The following is an 18,664-nucleotide window of genomic DNA, read 5'->3' on the forward strand; positions in this document are numbered from 1 at the left end:
AGATAAATTCAACTATTGTACATTTCTAAACATTTTCTTTCCACAGAGTATTTAAAAGCATAATGCAAGTTATATATAGAACTGACTAATACTTGTGAATTGCACCAATAAATAATAGTAATTATCAGCATAAAGTAAAAATAAGTGTTGTTTATTGCCTAAAATGTTGAACCAACATTTTCCAGGGTCATTTCTCTATATACAAAAATGGGAAGACACACTAGAAAACCTTATAATAAAAAAATAAACCTGATAGTTTTAGGGGTTTAAAAGAAAAACAAACAAAACCCAGAAAATCAGAGAAAAAGACAAAGTTAGAAGATGACTAGCTGCACAATTTGCTATCCGGCAACAGGAGGGAGAAGTGTCTATAGTATGTTATTAGATACAAAGAAATAACATTCACACCTGATGAGAAAGGAGCAAACAAACTACAGGAGCAGAGCATGGCTTATTTTCAACAATTCAAATGTAAGCAAAGCTAAGCGTGAGGAACTAAGAGCTAGATAATTAGTAAAAGGACATCTCTTGCCTACATTGTTGGCCATAATTTTCTAAAATATATAGTCAACAGAGAAAAAAATTGAAAAAAAAAAAAGCTTGTAATTTTCTTTGGCGCAGGACCAACCAAGTTCGACTCATGTTTTAGGTATTATTTTAAAAGACTGTCTTTTTGCAATAATATTTCCTGGTGATTAAAAGCAAGAGAAATACAACTTTATTCAGAGACAGGAAACAAAACTTAGGGTAGGAGCAAGAGATAAGAACTGCATTCAGTTTTTCAAATGAATTTGAAGCATAGAGAATGGGTTGTGCCTCACTGATTTTTGTCAGACATTTGAAATCAACAAACTATGGTTTCTACATATTGTTCATATTACAGAAAACATAAATAACAGTGTAAGCTATTTTTATAAGGGAAGAAAAACAACAATAAAGAAACCTGGAAGAGAACCCCAGAGTCCTGTTTGATGGGATGTTTGCCACCAATGCCAAGAGCCTCCTCACTCAAATGTTCCTCTCACTGTTCAGTGACTTAGAGACTGTGACGCTATGATCTGAGCAGTAAAGAGTGAAGCTGGAGTGCTATTTACAAAGGAGAGGCAGGTATACACGTCCATAGCACCAGAGTTTTCAAGTAAGCAAGTTCAGCTTCAAACTAACTGAACTGAAGATTCACATTTTAAACTCTCCACAATTTGCCAGAGTAGGAAAGCTGTGAAATGTTTGGCTTGGTGCTGCTCACTAATGGCATGACTGAAAAGAGCTCTTCTGTGGCAGAACTGGCAAGTTTTGGGACTCTAAGATACTTCCAGGCCAAGCAGCATGGACTCTACTGGCTTTATACACCAAATTTGTGACCATCCATCTTTCCCCTTCTTATTAAAATGGCTAGGCTTCCTTCATGAATGACACTCTGTGCAAATGTACATATACATATTTAAAATTCATAATTCTAAAGGCCAAAGGATGTTTTTTCTTTATCAGAAGTTACTCAAAGTAAGTGATCTTAAAAATAACATGACTAAAATACACTTAAAAGTCAATTTAATATTCATGGTGTTTAAACAGTGAATTTATTGTCTGATTATGATATGGATAATTCTACATTTTAGATTCCATAAACTTCAGATTCTGAAGCTTGTTAAAGAAGCTTAAGCCCCTCAATATGGGAAATTCTTTCTGGCTATACTTTCAGAGGGCCACTATTTTTCTACTTTTAAAAAATACTTTGAATATATATATATATACACACACACATATATATAGTATTAACAGAATATCCCATTAAATCATATTTCAGATACATATTTTATAGTACAATTTTGTATCATACTCAATATTTTGGGTGAAATTTGGAAGAGTTGTCAATCATATTTCCCTATGTAAGTCTTCATATAGAATACTAAAATTTAAATTGATATTTGGATTGTGAACTATTTTCCCTGGGTACTGTAGCATCTACCTATGGTAGAGGAGACTGAAGACCATGGCATAGGAACCCTTCCTTGTGCTCCGTACACTAGGTGTGTGCCCTGCCCTTCGGCCACTCACTCTCATAAGTCAGGCTGAAGGGTCCTAGCATGCAGTCCCAGGAGGATACTCACACTAGCACTGACATGTTCAAATTCATTCTCTCAAGTAATTAAAAAAAATATAGGTAGATATACATACAGAGATCTGCAGCTGTACTGATTACTTCAAATAGCAGCAGACAAAGAAAATAAATTCTTGTTTCATAAGTTTAAATTCCTTTTAAGTTTGCTATATTAAATTTAAAAATTAAAAAAATATCAACTTACTATAAACAATTTAAAATATGTATAATACAACTTCATGGTCAAAACATTTGAATAGTCCATGAAGACAGGCGATACTTTGATCTTACATTTCTGCTTAGGTTCCATACATGATTTTCCCATCTGTCTCTTCCAAGAGAAATCATAAAATAGTTTTCTGCTTTTGTAGCAACCAATTCTTTTAAGAGACTGTCTCATCACAAAAATACTTCTTATCACAGGGGAGTTAAAGAAGAAATAAATGGGAAGTAAAGTGGCTTTCTCCCTATTTGTCACTGTTCTCTTGTGAAAGCATTCTGTACATAAGCTACCTGAATTTTCCAAACCATTTACAAATGCATTCTCAAAAAGTGAAGAAAAGAGTTTGGAGACTAAAGTATTATTTTGTACACTGACTATACAATATGTATTGAATACACACACACACACACACACACACACACACACACACACACACACACATCTTAAAGATACGGCTCTCCAAAGGTTTTCCGGCACTCCATCACCCCTGTACTTGGTGGCCTATCACAGTTGTGTGTGCTCTTGACTTGACTGGGTGTGAGACGATCATATGCCATCTTGTACTCTTTGTCAAAAGCATCTGAAAAAATTCATTAAGAAATAAATTTATTTCATAAATTTATGCCTGATGCTGACCTCAATCAAGTTTCTATATAACATAAGTAGACCACAAAGTTAGGGTAAAAAATGTGGCTCAAGGATATTTCTGCCATCCACAGGTTCACAAATTTAAACTTCAGAACTCACAGCATTTTAGAGCTAGGTGGCATAGGCCAATTTTAATTTTATTAAATACCTATGTTAAAAACCATCAAACATCACACATGCATTTTTGTAACTTGCTTTTCATGCTCAGTGAAAACAGTAAAAATAATCAACGGAGCCAAGCCTATCGCCAGAGGCCTATAATCCCAGCTACCCTGGAGGTTGAGGCAGGAGGATCATATGCTCAAGGCCTGCTTGGGTTATAGACAAGTTTAAGGCCTCATGACCAGATTGGGAAACATAGTGAGACCCTGTCTCAAAACAGAGAGTAAAGTCCTAGAGGATATAGCTCCATGGTAGAGCACTTGCCTTGCATACATGAAACCCTAAGTTTAATTCCCAACACCCAGAAAAAGAAAAACAATCACAACAAAATCCTCCATTTTCTCTCCAAAGTAGGATTAAGGAAAAAAAAAAAAAAAATTAAGACCATGTCTCCCTATAGTCCCAGCTGTCTTGGAACTCAATACAGAGACAAGCTGGCCTTGAGTTCACAGGGCTCCTTCTGCCTCTGCCTCCTCAGTGCGGCTATTAAAAGCATGCACAACCATGCCCCACTAAGAAAAATTTTTTTACTCATATTTACTTTATGGTTTACTTCAACTGGAATTTATTTTATGTGTACTAAATTTCCTACTATCGGACCTTTGGAGGAAAATCTATTTTTTCATTATTATTCAAAAAATTTTTTAGACAGGGTCTCTCAATGTAGCCTAGGCTGGCCTTGAACTTGCTATAGCCCAAGCTGGCCTATAACTTGTGGCAATCCTGTCTCAGACTCCTGAGAGCTGGGATTACATGTGTGTACCACTGCAGCTAGCCAAATATCTTCTGATATCATCATGCAATGTTTGTTTTTCTTTCTCATGGGAAATAGGTGAAGTTAATAGACTTTGGTTATTATTATTTCTATTATTGTTATTACTAGTTTTGTTAGTACTGGAGGTAGAACCTAGGGCCTTGCACATGATAGAGAACGTCTATGCCACTGAACCACATCTCTAGTCATTTTCTAACATTTTATTTTGAGACAGGGTTTAACTACATTGCCTAGGCTGGCCTTGAACTCACTCTAGGTTAGGCAGAACTTGAACTTACAATCCTTCTGCCTAAGCCTCCTGAGCGGCTGGAATTACAGACCTGTACCACCAAGTTCACTTTAACATATAGTGACCTAAGTGAACTATGAATGCTGTACCTCTACTTTGGGGAGATGACAGACATCAGAGTGTCTCCCTATGACAGTGACACAGAGGTACCCAGTGAAGACTGTTGTGAGCTGACCGCTAACCGCACAACCAAGTAAGGCTGGAAATTCAGCTTTCTTTGGACATTTAATAAAATGCCCTTTGTTGAGGGCTAGCATAAGAACTGAAATATATTCTGGACTTTTGTTGGCTAGAGAATAAAGGAATGTTAAAAATGAGCTGAATAATAGTCCTTGCTACACTTTCTGTCTCAGTACAGTTAAAAGGCCTAGCTCAAAGAACACAGCTTTATTTTCTCAGGTTCTAGCATCTTCCTCAAGTGGCTTCAGTGACTAAACACTATTTAATAGTCTGCTTCTCAGCCAATTTTATCATGTATCATTCCCACAGAGAGCCACTTATTTCTGAACTCTTACTTGGTCCCACTGAGTTTCCTAGCTCTGCCTGTGCTGTTGTGACCCTGCTCTGGTGATAGTAGCTTCTACAGGGAAATCCCACTTATTCCTTTTAATATTTCATGACTATTCTTTTTTTGTCAGGTAAACTATGAAAAATTGAACATAATTTATACACATGAAATTCAACAACTTTAACTACAAAACTCAGTAGGGTTTTATTTTTTGTATAGTCACAGGATTATATAATCATCACCACTATTTAATTCCAGAACATTTCATCCCTACCAAAGATAAACCTCAAAAAGCAGTTACCAACAATTATCCATTCATCCTTTCTCCTAACCACCAGCAACTGCTAACTTATTTTCTATCTTGACATTCCACATAAATTTAAGCATATGTGATCTTTTCTGTCTGGTTTCTTTCACTAAGTATAAATATATTCAAGACTATAAATGTTGGGGTTAGAGATATGGCTCAGTGGTTAAGAGTACTGGTTACTCTTGCAGAGGTCCTGGGTTCAATTCCCAGCACCCAACACCCTCTTCTGACCTCCACAAGCACTGCATGACATGGGTGCACTTATATACATGCAGGTAATACACTCATACCATAAAAATAAAATTTTTAAAATCTTTTTTTGAGTCAGGGTCTCCCTGTAACCCCAGCTGGCCTGGAACTCACTATATAGACCAGGCTGGCCTTGAATTCACAGAGATCTGCCTGCTTCTCCTTCTCGAGTGCTGGGACTAAAGGTATGAGCCACCATGCCTGGCCTTTTACTTCTCTTTTTTTGTGTCTGGACAAGGTTTTTAGACTCAATCTGTAACCTAAGTTTGCTTTGAACTTGTGAGCCTCCTGCCTCAGCCTCCTAAGTGCTGGCACTACTGGCATGCACCATCATGCCTGGCTCTTCATTAATTTCTAAATTTATTTTTTACTGAATTTTTGTGGATTTCATAAAATATACCTTAATCATACTTGGCCCCCCTTTCTGCCTGCACTCCTCATATCCTGCCCACAGGATTTCATGCATTTTGTCATGTTAAGGCCTATTGAGTCAAGTTTGTGTATCCAAATGTCCCTTGGTGTAAGTTCATCCACTGGAGCATGTTCAGCCTGTCTAGCATCACTCCCTTAAAGGAGATCAACTCTCCCTCATCCAGCAGTGATCAGCTGCCAACAGTTCCTCACTAAAGTTGTCGCCTCCTGCCCATTTCCCCAATTCTATGCTAGTTTTTGTCTGATTGAGTTTGCATGTATCTTGTGCATGCTGTCACCATTGCTGTAAGTTCATATGAGCAAGGTCTCAGGAGCTCGTAAGACTGTTTCCTTATGGTCATGCACTTCCTCCCCTGGCTCTTACAATCTTTCCACCCCCTCTTCTGCAATGGTCCCTGAGCCCTGGATGGCTGAAGTTTAACACAGGAATCCTGTCCAAGGACCGATTAATTTTTATAAATGTATGATATTCCATCAGACAAATATGCCATATTTTACTTCTCTGTTTATCAGATGATCCATGTTTGGATCCACCCCCCCACATTTTGGTTATTGTGAGTAATATCAGAAACATTTCATGCAGAAGTTCTGTGAGAACAGTTTCAATTCTCCTGGGCATGTACCTAGGAATGGAATTGCTGGCTCATGTGGTAACTATGTTTTAACATTTTGAAGAGATTCAAAACTGCTTCAATAGTGACTGCTTATTTTACATTCCTACCATCAACATATGTGGGTCCCAATTTCTGCACATCCTTTCCAACACTTACCATTTTCTTTCTGTTTCTCTTATGCTGGCTATTCTAGAAGCTAGGAAGTAGTATTTGTGGGTTGTTTTTTTATTTTGGTCTTTTTGAGACAGGTCTCCCTGTAGCCCCAGCTGTCCTGGAACTCATTATGTAGACCAGGCTGGCCTTGAATGCACAGAGATCCGCCTGTCTCTGCCTCCCGAGTGCTGGGATTAAAGGCATATGCCACCACACCCGGCTCAATATTTGTGGTTTTGATTTGTACTTCTCAAATGAATAAAAATGTTTAACGTCCTTCTCTTGTGCTTATTAGTAATTTGTACATCTCCTTTTAGAGAAATGTTTATTCAAATCCTTTGCCAAGTTTTAAATTGGATTATGTGCCTTATTAAGTTATAAAAGTTCTTTGTCCACACACCCCAGTGGATGACCCCATATACATGTGCACATGGGCAGACTAACTGGACTTAGTGGGTTATATATAAAAAAAGAGACATGGAGTTGGGAGGGAGAAATGTTGAGGGGGACTAGGGAGAATTGGAGGGAGTGGAGGATGGATATGACCAAGCTACATTGTATACATGTATGAACTTTAAAAAATTTACACAAAAATTCTTTATACTGAATATTATGCTTTTATTAGATATATGATTTTGGCATTATCTTCTCATTTTGTGGATTATCTTTTTATTTTTTGATAGTGTCCTTTGATAAAAACAGGCTTTTAATTTTGTTGGTGTCCAATTTATCTACTTTTTGTTTCTTTGTGCTTAAATTTTTTTTATATTTTATTTATTATTTTTATTTTTTATGTGTATGCATGTATTGCCTGCATGTATGTAAGTGCACCCCGTGTCATGCAATGCCCACAGAGGACAGAAGAGGTCGGATCCCCTGGAACTGGAGTTACGGACAGTTGTTAGCTGCCATGTGGGTGCTGGGATTTGAACCTGGGTCTTCTGCAAGAACAGCCAGTGTTCTTAACTGCTGAGCCATCTCTCCAGCCCCTAACATTTTTTAAAATTTACTATTATTGTGTGTGAGCATGCATGTGCAGTGTGGTCAACTACTCTGGAATTTGTTCTCCCCAATTTGACACCCTCTTCTAACCTCTATGGGCATTGCATGACACAAGCGCACTTACATACATGCAGGCAATACACTCAGACACATAAAATAAAAATAACAAAAAATTTAAAATATGTCTCTTGTATATGGTATATAGCTGGATGATATTTTAAAAAAATTCATTCTTTAGCCAGGCGTGGTGGTGCACATCTTTAATCCCAGCACTTGGGAGGCAGAGGCAGGCAGATGGGGATACAGGGAGACTCTGTTTCAACTCCCCATCCATTCTTCTAATTTTCCTTTTAGTTGGAGAGTTTAATCAACTTACATTTAATGTAATCCCTTAAGAAGTAGGATTTACACATGCAATTTTGCTACTTTTCCTACATGTCTTTTCCCCCTTAGTTCTACCATGACTTCATTCTTTGTACTATTTTCTAGTGTACCACTTCAATGCTCTCATTGTTTCTTTTACTAGTTTTATTTACTATATTTTATTTTATTATTTATTTTATTTTGCAAATGAATGTTTTGCCTATATGCAATGTAAGTGCACCATATGTGTGCAATGTCTATGGAGGCCAAAAGAGGGTGTCAGATTACCTGGAACTGGAGTTATGGACAATTGTTGCTGCCATGTGGGTGCTGGGAACTGAACCTGGGTCCTCTACATGAGCAGCCAGTGTTCTTAACTACCATGTCTCTAGCCCCTTTCTTTTACTAGTTTTGACTCCTGCCTATCCCTGCATGATCATTTTTCCAACTGAATGTGAGAATCGTTTGACAAGTTTCTTATTTTTGAGTCTCCAATCAAACCATTAAATAAAAAGCAAATATTCAAAACATTCTGCTCAAAGTCCCCTGCTTGCTATTTCAGACCTCATTTTAATGGAAAGGGCAGGCTAATACATGAGGTATTTATTTACAAACAAAATTATAGACCTAACACAGTTGGGTTTCCTTTAGCCTTCTTGTCAACTATTTCTTGATTCTAAATGTTTGTATTTGTACTGAAACTTCTCCGAAGTCTCCCAACTTTATTTCAAATAGGTGACTAGCAACTGAATGTAATTTCCAAAGCACAGTGTTTCCTGATTGTAGTTTTTCTTCATAATTTTTAAGATTTTTTTTTTTTTTGGGGGTTGGAGGTTGGAGAGATGGCTCAGTGGTTAAGAGTACTTGCTGCTTATCATGAGAACTGGAGTTCAGATCTCAACACCCATGTCAGGTGTCTCCATAAAGATTTATTATTTTTTTTAAAGATTTATTTAATGCTTATGAGTGTTTTCCTTGTATTTATGTAAGTGTACCATGTGCGTCCAGCACTGTGCCCACACAGTCAGAGGGGGAGTCAGATTCCCTGGAACTGGAGTTACAGGTAGTTGTGAGCTATCCCATGTGGGTGCTGTGAACTGAACTTAGGTCCTCTGCAAGAGTGGCAAGTGCTCTTAATCACTGAGCTATCTCTTTAGTCCTTAATTTTATTTATTTGGCTCATACTTCAAAAATAATTTAACTGGTATTGCCATTATGCAGGTCTTTTGAGGCAACCATATTGTTATTTCATGGATGCAACTCCCCTGTCATGTCTAGAAGATACTATCTAGCAGCAGGTATTTTGATCCTCTGGCTCTTACAATCTTTCTGCCCTCTCCTTCTGCAGTGTTCCCTGAGCCTTAGGTGTAGTGTTATCTTTGTCAGTGTGGATGGGGAAAATTTCACAAGATCCACCTCTACATGAAGAGCTATAGGCAATCAGTGGCTGATAAGAGGGAGAATCAATTTTCTCCAGGAACGACTAGCTCCCTGATAGGTTATCCAATCCCAAGTGGTAAGCCCTAAACACATGTATATATGAACAGCACTAAACAAACCCAGTAGGTTGTATACATATATGTGTGTGTGTGTGCATTATATATTTGTAACAGTAATAATTAAAGAAGAGGAGGTCACAAAATTGAGAGGGAGTGAGGAGAGATATGGGAGGAGTTGTAGGGGGAAAGGGAGGGGTAGAAATGATGTGAATATAGTATTCGTGTATGAAATTCTAAAAAAAATAAACTATAAAGATTATTTATTATTAGTATGTGTATGATGTGCATGTATGAGTATAGGCATGCATGTAGGCATCAGAAAACATCTTTCCTTCCATAGTGGGATCTAGTGATTGAACTCAGGCAAGTACCTTTACTGGCTAAACCATCTTGTTAGCTCTCATAGCTAAATCTTTTAAGACCATTTCAGTGGAAGGAAGTTGTTTATTCCTATCTTATGTATGAGCAGATTAATTTTCTTCTAATTAAATTAGTCAATTCTTAAAATGTTAATTTAAAATATCACATTAATCTAGAAATTCTATTCTGTAGGATGCTTGCAATTTTGCCTATATACACCTCTGTTGCCAAATTCTACAGTCTCATGACTTGAGGCTGACAATGACCAGTGGCACAAGCCATTTCTATCCAGTTGGCATCTGAGAAGTCCTTCAGACACTCAGCTAGGGGTGTTTGTGCTCAGGCTTCTACCTCACTCACATAACACTGTTTTCTCACTCTTTCCTCAGAGAACTTGTTTGGAAGCCAGCACCAAAGGGAGAGCTCTTGCCTTTTCCTCATGCCCCACCTTGTGTGAGAGAGGAACTAGTCATAGTATATAAGCCTAGTATAGGTCATCATGACTCTGATGCCACTAATAAATGGTTGTGGCATTTTAAAAGTCAAAGTGCTGATGCTGAAGAATTTTTTTTAAGATCAATGTACAATCATTGACTAGAAGCATAACCCCTTAGGCATCCATCCTCTCATTAGCTAGAGAGTGGACTTATGTAAGGCACTCAAGTTTGATATTAATACCATTAAAATGAAATGAATTTTATGTATCAATGATCACTTTCATCAATTTTCATCTAACATGATGATAAAACCCATTTTGAGTCACCCAATACCTGATAACCACTTAAATGAACACTATCACAAATTCCTTCCCTTTGGCCTATCAAGGGTGACTTCTTTTTTCTTAGAATTTGGAAGGAGAAACAAAAAAGAGGTCAAGCTAATTCAGTGTCCTGGCTCAAATGTGTGGTCCCAGTTACTTGGGAAGCCAAGGCAGGAAGATCACTTGAACCTAGTAGTTATAGTAAGACTTCATGTCAAGACAGCAAAAACAAACACAGTAACTAGGAGGACATGGTCAATGGGAGCAGTTGGGGAGCTCCTAAAATATACATTTTAGTTTCCTTATATTCTTTCTAAGCAAACGTAATATCCTTAGATCTGACACAATTCTGAAAGTATGGGATTGGAACATAAAACTAGGTAAAACAGAGCTCTGTTACCACTGTGCTATCTGAGGTTAAGCTACTTTGTCCCTCAGATCCTCAGTATCTTGACTAATATAAAAATCGTAATAGTACGTATTCTCATAGGAATTTGTGGAGAATGGAACAACACATGGAAAGCACACACTTGAGCATGAGGCCTAAGAGATGCGAACTTATTACTGAATATCATGATTATATCCATGACTAAAGTACCTTCTACATTAGATAAAAATTCAAAAGAAACATTTTTCTAGTAAATTGATATAATCTAATAATGACAAAATAATTAAGACCAGCAATACAACCCTTTAAAAACAACACTATGCTACGTAACAGTATTATTTATCATGCTGAATTACCTATATCAATGTTTTCTCTTCCCAATGCCACAAGTGAGAGAAACAGAATTTCTCTATATAGACTCCTGGAGACAGAAGACATGGAGAAGATGTTAGTATCCACAGAGCTGATATGCTCTTCACAAAACTCTGTATGCAAAATAAATATAAAATAGTGGGAAAATGACTAAGCAAACGGATGCATCGTTTAGAGGAACATGTTTGTTCAAGACTTACCTTTGTCTTTTAAAATGTGGACACTTATTCAGTGTCTCTAAAATCTGACTCATGGGTCCATAGACATCATTCATTTTAATGCTTTTTACCATACTTTTCAACAGTTCCTGGTTAAATGAGTTATCACTTTTTTGCAATAAATGGACCATTGGATACTTCTGGGCTGTAAAAGAACAAAAGATGATGAATGAAATGTTCTATGTAGAAAGGAGAAAGAAATAAAACAGTAACTGACGAATGTTAAACATGTTACAAAGCACTAAAAATGAATTAAGGGCGATAGATAAAGGAATAGAAATCTAAAAATTAAAAAAGGCAAAATAGGAAAAGTAATGACAAAAGTCAGCCTACAGCCTTTTGTTGCCTCAAACAGTAACTAAAGTAGCTCCTCTTAATACAGCCCCAGAGGAAATTCTACATTAGCAGCTAGGGATGAAAACAAAATATATATAAAAGAAGACACCGGGACAAGCAATGTACTAAAAGCTGGACTGTACAAAACACAATCAACCCCTCTAGCACGTACACAGCAGCCCTCCAAAGCAAACGCAAAACAACGTGACTCCCACAGAAGGCAGCACTGAAAAAGTCAAAGTTAACACTTACTCTCAAACAAAAGAGGACGATTTTGACCTGGAAGACAAAAGTAGTACAATGAAGTAAAAGTTCCACACATTTAGGCTATTTAAAGCAAGAAGAGACTACTCTGAAATCAGCACCCTGTGACAGCACTTACTGTGGGCATTCCAGAGGATGTACAAAGGCTGCCCTGGATCCTGATGCAATTTCATGTTGTCCCATAACATCTGTATTAAAACATATTTACTATCTTCAGACATACAGTGGCGAGGAATCTGTGTTGTAAAATAAAAATAATTCATTACTGATTCTTATATCAATTTTTTGGTAAATATTTTATAGAAGCCTCACAATTTCTTTTTTTAGATATAAGTGTACAAGAGAGGGAAAAAAGAACAGAAAATGACTGGTTTGTACACATTTGATACCTACTTAAGGAAGATAAACTGAGTTTGGAAACTAATGGTCTCTAAAGTAGTGGTGGATTTGACAAAGCCCTTTGGTGACTGAGAAAGGATACCATGAAGGGCTGATCTTGTCCCTGCTTATGACTCCAAGTCCACAGAAAAATAAATTCACAGGCCTCTTCCCTCAACCCTCAGTGCTGGGTTCAAACCAAGGGCCTTGTACATGCTAGGCAAGCACTCTAACATTAAGTTACATCCCCAGTGCAAGGAATTCCATTATTTTTTCAAGATTCTTGCTCAGCCAAGGCAATTATGTCTGAATTATCTCTGTCACTCATCTATGATGTATGAAAAAAACAAAAGCACATGCACAATCATAGACATTAAGTACAAGAAGAGAGAAGACAAACATTGCTGAGCTTAGAGACTACATTTTAGTGGTACAGCATATGAAAAGGTAAAAACACTTTTATAAAACAACTTATCAGGGCTGGGGAGATGGCTCAGAGGGTAAAATACTTTGTGCACAAGTGTGAGGAACTGAGTTTGAATCCCTAAAACCATGTATAAGCTGGACACAGTAGTGTGCACATCTACAGTCGCCACCCCTATGGGGAGAAGGGAGGTAGAGACAAGGGAATCCCCAGAAGCTTGTGGGCCAGTTAGCCTGGCACACAAAGCAGAAAAACAACAAACAGACCATTTCAAAACAAAGTGGAAGTGGAGGCTGAATCCTGAGGTTGTCCTCTGACCATAGCATGCATCTGTACTCTCTCATATGCATATACGCGCACAGATTTTAGTCAGGTTTTGATTTTTGTCTTTTTGAGAAAAGGTCTCCTAGTAGCCCCAGCTGTCCTGGAACTCACTATGTAGACCAGGCTGGCCTTGAACTAACAAAGATCTGCTTGCCTCTGCCTCCCAAGTGCTGGGATTAAAGGTGTGTGCCACCATGCCTTGCTTTTACCTGCACAAAATTTAAAAAATAACAATGTAGATATAAAATGGCTAAGGATATAACTCAGTGGTAGAGTCCCTGCCTAGCACTCAAGAAGCCCTTGGTTTGATCCCCATCACTATAAAAATTAAATAAATATATGAACATAATAAAATTCAAAGTAAGGAAATGAAGAGAATGATAGTGCATACTTGTGATATGAATTAGACCCCTTCTAAAAATGGTTAGTCTTTCTTATTTTTGGAAGAAGTATAAGGGAGTTAACTCACAAACCTTTATGATAATAATTTACAGTTTATCTTGAAGCAAAATAAAAATTCAAATGCAACTGAAGACAATCCTCTGTGATGATTTAGATGGTAGTACAAATATGTAGGGTGAAAATAACCCTTCCTTTTTATCACTAGGAATATGCAAATGTTATGATGACAGTAGCACTGCCTTTTAATTTCACTCTCATACCTTTGAATACTTGTTACAATGCTCAGAAGAAAGAATCAATCCAGGTAGATTACTGGGCAAGTCAAGACGTCTAAAATACCACACCAGGTTCCAAAAAACAATTGGATGATGGTCCACAAAGTCAGCCACTGTTATTGCATGGTCACCTTCGTTTTCCAATAAGCTCTCAAGTTCCTTCCATACCACTAATGGACTAAGATATGGAACAGTGACAGGATCTGGACTTGGAAGATGCCATTCAAATCCTAAAGAATCCTGTTGAGTAAATAAAGCCATAAATGACAAATATAAGAATGAGTATGTAAAATTATTTTAAATTTAAAATATTCTTTAGAAAATTTATGTGAATTATTTCCATATGAATAGAAAAGTAACATAATTCTATCATGGAATGAGAGTCTGTGACAATAATATAACTGAAGCTAATAATGTCATTCAAAACAATGAAAACAGAATCACATGTAAATAATCAATTTACAAATTTAGAAAACTACCCAAATACATACTGTAGCTCCTTGTAAAGTAGCTGGCAGGCTGCCTGTAGGAATGAGCTTCTGTGCTCTAGTATCATTCTTATCCAAGGGGCCATATGTACTGATACTCCTGGCCATTGGGAAAAGTGGGCATTTTGACACGACTGTTTTTGATCCATTAGCAGGAATCTGAATACTTCGGGCACAGGGATTTTCCTGCAGTTTAGATTTGCTTGAGCATTTAAAAAAAAAAAAAAAGAAAAAAAAGAAAAATGCCTATCAGTGTCCAGACTTATTTTATCTAGAAGAACCATGTTATTCTTTTTAGAATTAGTTCGACATAGCAAAATACATAAAAGGAAGTATGCTACTCTAGCCTCCACTAGGAAATAAAAGGTATAAGAATTGTGACAAACTTTTTTTTTTTTTTGAGACAGGGTCTCCCTGCAGCCCCAGTTGGCCTGGAACTCACTATATAGACCAGGCTGGCCTCGAACTCAACAAAGATCTGCCTGCCTCTGCCTCACAAGTGCTGGGATTAAAGGCGTGTGCCACTACACCCAGCAATTTAAAAAAATTATTTTTATTTTATATGTATGAGTGTTTTACCTGCATGTATGTAAGTGCACCTGTGTTGTGCAAAGCCCTCAGAGGCCAGAAAAGGGTGTCAGATCCTATGGAACTGGAATTAGAAACGGTTGTTAGCCACTGTGTGGGTGTTGGGAATCAAACCTGGGTCCTCTAGAAGAGCAGCCATTGCTTTTAACCACTGAATCATCTCTCCAGCCCCCAAACTTCTTTTATATCCAGTGAACTTTAAATACTTAGGATTCATTAATTTATTCAAAATGTTTAATGAGCAGTTTTTATATCTCACAATATAACTACCCCTTGACTATATACAGAAGGTAAAATGGATTTATGTTCTTTTAGGAGTCACAAGTGAGACAATGGAACACAATAGATCTATAATGGAAGAAGATGTGCACACAGAGTTTTGGTCTTATGGTCTAAGTATTTATGATCAAACAGGCCACATTAACCTTGTGAATACTATGTAAGAATATTCTTTTTCTGCACATGCAGCTGGCAACATGGCTTTATCTGTTTGGCTACCTATGGCTAATTTGGCACTTTTTCAAAATAAAGTCAGGTGCTGATTTAAACATAGCATACTTGTACTTGATTGCTACATATGGTTTTGTTTAATTTTATAGTTCCTGTATTAGCTCCAAAAATTCTCTTATATTATTAGATATTCTTACACAGGAAATTAAGTTTTCTAAAGTAGAAGTATTAAACCCTGAAGAGATGGAGAAAAACTTCAAGTGTTGTACAGGTATCTTTTCTCTAATTTATTTATTTGTTTTGCCTGCATGTATATAGGTGCACCACATGGAGGCCAGAAGAGGGCATCAGATCTCCTGGAAATGGAGTTGCAGACTGTCACTACATGGGTGCTGGGAATCAAACCCTGGTCCTCTGGAAGGAGGACCCCTTTCTCTTCTTTAAAGTACTGAGTACTGGTAAAACAGCTAGGCACAGTGGCATACAGCCTGAATCCCAAAATTTAGAAGGTAGAGGTAGGAAGATTAGGAGCTCAAGGTCATCCTCAACTATATAGCTAGTTCAAGGCCAATAAAAGATATGTGAGACCCTGTCTCAAAAAACAAAACAACAATACAAAAACAAAATACAGGTAAACATTATCATACACACACACACACACACATACATACACACACACACATCTTAACTTTGGAGGGTCATAAAACATGTATTTAGATTTAAACAGTTATGCTCTTAGAGCATTTTAATATTGCTTTAATTAGGAATAAGAATTTAGATAATGAGTTTATTTTTCATGGAAATAAATAAATCTGTCTATCTATATGACGTGAGTCTGGTTATGTGGACCAGGCTGGCCTTAAACATCCTTCTTCCTCTACCTTGAGTGATGGCTTTACAGGAATGCACATTTTTCACAGAAACTTAAATGGTCAACTGTTTTTCTTTCTGTTAGATCTCTACAGCATGTGCAATATATGTTGTTAAAAAAGTTCTCCACAACTGTACTTACTTATTTAGATCAAAACTCCCTTGAACAGAGAGAGATGTGTCAAGACCAGAGGTTGATGTTGAAATGCAAGACTGCCTTGTCTGATTTGAAAAGGAAGATGCAAAGTGCATAGTTTCTGTAGATGAGCTGGACTTCAAGAAATATCTGGAATGTGAATCAAAGAAGTTTTGAGAAGAGGTATTCTAGGGAACAGGATCCTTGAACGTTAACAGGGAAGGGCATGTGCTATTACCTCCCAGGCCGTCTTAAGTCTCTTATTTCAACATTCAGGAAGGGTAAGAAAAGATTGCCACAAAATGGGCATGTAGTATTGAGATTTGAATCATCTGCTGTCCAGCCAGCCATGATTTCCTCATCATGGACAAGACAGTCACAAGTTCTACACCGAGAACAACTTGAGATGAGAACCTAGGGAAGAAGACAACGTTTAAAATTTTTTTTTTATTATTTTTATTTTATGTGTATGCATGTATTGCCTGCATGCGTGTAAGCGCAGTGGTGTCGTGAAATGCTTACAGAAGTCAGAAGAAGGTGCCAGATTCCCCTGGTACTGGAGTTATGGATAGTTGTTAGTTGCTCTGTAGGTGCTAGGAACCTGGGTCCTCTGCAAAAAAATGCCTGTGGAGGTCAGAAGAGGCTGTCGAATCCCCTGGAACTGGAGTTTTGGACAGATGTTAGCTGCCATGTGGGTACTGGGATTTGAACCCAGGTCTTCTGCAAGAACAACCAGTGTTCTTAACTACTAAGCCATCTCTCCAGCCCCAGAAGACAACATTTTATCGAGCAAGCTGATTCACATATATCATGAATTAAAACAATGTAAATTTCTAAACCTATTGGAAAATTTAAGCTCATAAGGATTCAGATATTATAAGACTATGCTTAGTACACTATGTATTTTATTCATTTTCAACTATTTCAGCAAAATCTATTCCAAAATTTTTGCCTGATAGAAAAAAATTACATTTTTTTTTCTGAGATATGTTCTGTGTAGCCTTGGCTAGCCTGGAACTTACTACATAGACCAGGCTGGTCTCAAACTCACAAAGATCTGCCTTAAAGTGTGTACTACCATGCCTGGCCAAAAAAAAATTTTTTTTCATGACTTTATTAATGGCAAGGCAAACTCAAGCATTCATTTGTTAATATACCAAACAGGTGTCTGTCACTAGAGATCAGTGCTACTCTAAGTGCAGCCATCAGACCAGTGCTGATCCATAAACTCTTACTGGTTTGCGATAAGTAAAGCAATAAAGAAGAGAATTTCAAAATTATAACGAATTTGACATTGCTATAACATCTAAGTGTGTAATCTTTCCATTTGATAGAAGTACCAGAAATTCAGGAAAAAGCAAATCTGGCTTTGTCACTATGGAGAGCATCAGAAGCACTGTTGTAATTATAAATGCTGTCACTGAAATTAGTAAAGCAAATTCCTGAAGCCACAGAAACTCTGTAAAGTGTCATATCAGTGTTCATCATTTATCTTCAAGCTGAACCCAAATTTACTTATGGAAATTAGTATGACATGAAAACTACATTTAACAAACATTTAGAAACATTTTTGTTTGCTTATTTTGAGATAGGGTCTTCCTGTAGCTCCAGCTGGCTTGGAATTGTCTATGTACACCAGGCTGGCTTTGATCTCACAAAGATCCACCTGCCTTTGCCTCCTGAGTCCTGGGACTAAAGGTGTGTGCCACACCTGGATCCAAACAATTAAAAAACAAACCTGGGGGAAATTTTAAAGTATAAAAGGATAACTTTTTCATTGTAAGAAAATCAGAAGTCTATGAACTGACAAAAAGAATGACAACCACGATGGAAGAAGCTGACAACAGAAGCAGAACTATTTATTGTACTCTCTTCAAAGTTTGCTTGCACAGCAAAATTGATTGTGTTTATGGTATAAAATAAATGTTCAAAGAAAACATTATAACAAAGAATAAATATAAATATTGAAAATGAAAATTATTTTACATGTTGATAATTTTCCAAGTAAGTATAGAACTGTCCTAACAAAGTGGCATGGCCTCAACAATATGAAATACTAGACACAAGCTGGGCGTGGTAGCTCATGCCTTTAGTCCCAGCAGAAGCAGGTGGATCTCTCTGAGATCAAGCATAGAGAGTTAATACTCAACATAAAAAATCTTGGATGATGTGCCAAACGTGGTGGCACACGCCTTTAATCCTAGCACTTGGGAGGCAGAGGCAGGCGGATCTTTGTGAGTTTGAGGCCAGCCTGGTCTACATAGTGAGTTCCAGGACAGCTGGGGCTACAAGAAGACCCTGTCTCA

General features: G+C 37.3%; 1 protein-coding gene across 8 annotated transcripts in view; it reads right to left on the bottom strand.

Annotated features, from left to right (window-relative positions):
- Nucleotides 1-837: 837 nt before the first annotated feature.
- Dennd4a (DENN domain containing 4A) overlaps nucleotides 838-18,664 on the bottom strand; it is a 148,976-nt gene continuing 131,149 nt past the window's right edge. For 7 of the 8 annotated variants that reach the window (XM_029565000.1, XM_029564999.1, XM_029565003.1 and 4 more), the window contains 9 exons: nucleotides 16,597-16,772; nucleotides 16,365-16,508; nucleotides 14,318-14,516; nucleotides 13,812-14,066; nucleotides 12,142-12,259; nucleotides 12,012-12,038; nucleotides 11,406-11,568; nucleotides 11,190-11,254; nucleotides 838-2,901 (listed from right to left, as the gene is read on the bottom strand). In XM_029565000.1, the coding sequence (XP_029420860.1) occupies nucleotides 2,765-2,901; nucleotides 11,190-11,254; nucleotides 11,406-11,568; nucleotides 12,012-12,038; nucleotides 12,142-12,259; nucleotides 13,812-14,066; nucleotides 14,318-14,516; nucleotides 16,365-16,508; nucleotides 16,597-16,772 (1,284 nt within the window). In that variant the 3' untranslated portion in view covers nucleotides 838-2,764. The remainder of the gene's footprint in view (nucleotides 2,902-11,189; nucleotides 11,255-11,405; nucleotides 11,569-12,011; nucleotides 12,039-12,141; nucleotides 12,260-13,811; nucleotides 14,067-14,317; nucleotides 14,517-16,364; nucleotides 16,509-16,596; nucleotides 16,773-18,664) is intronic. The other variant, XM_017798987.2, reaches the window with a different exon arrangement.

The sequence above is a fragment of the Nannospalax galili genome, unplaced genomic scaffold (assembly GCF_000622305.1).
Source record: "Nannospalax galili isolate Female #2095 unplaced genomic scaffold, S.galili_v1.0 scaffold54, whole genome shotgun sequence".
Taxonomy (NCBI): domain Eukaryota; kingdom Metazoa; phylum Chordata; class Mammalia; order Rodentia; family Spalacidae; genus Nannospalax; species Nannospalax galili.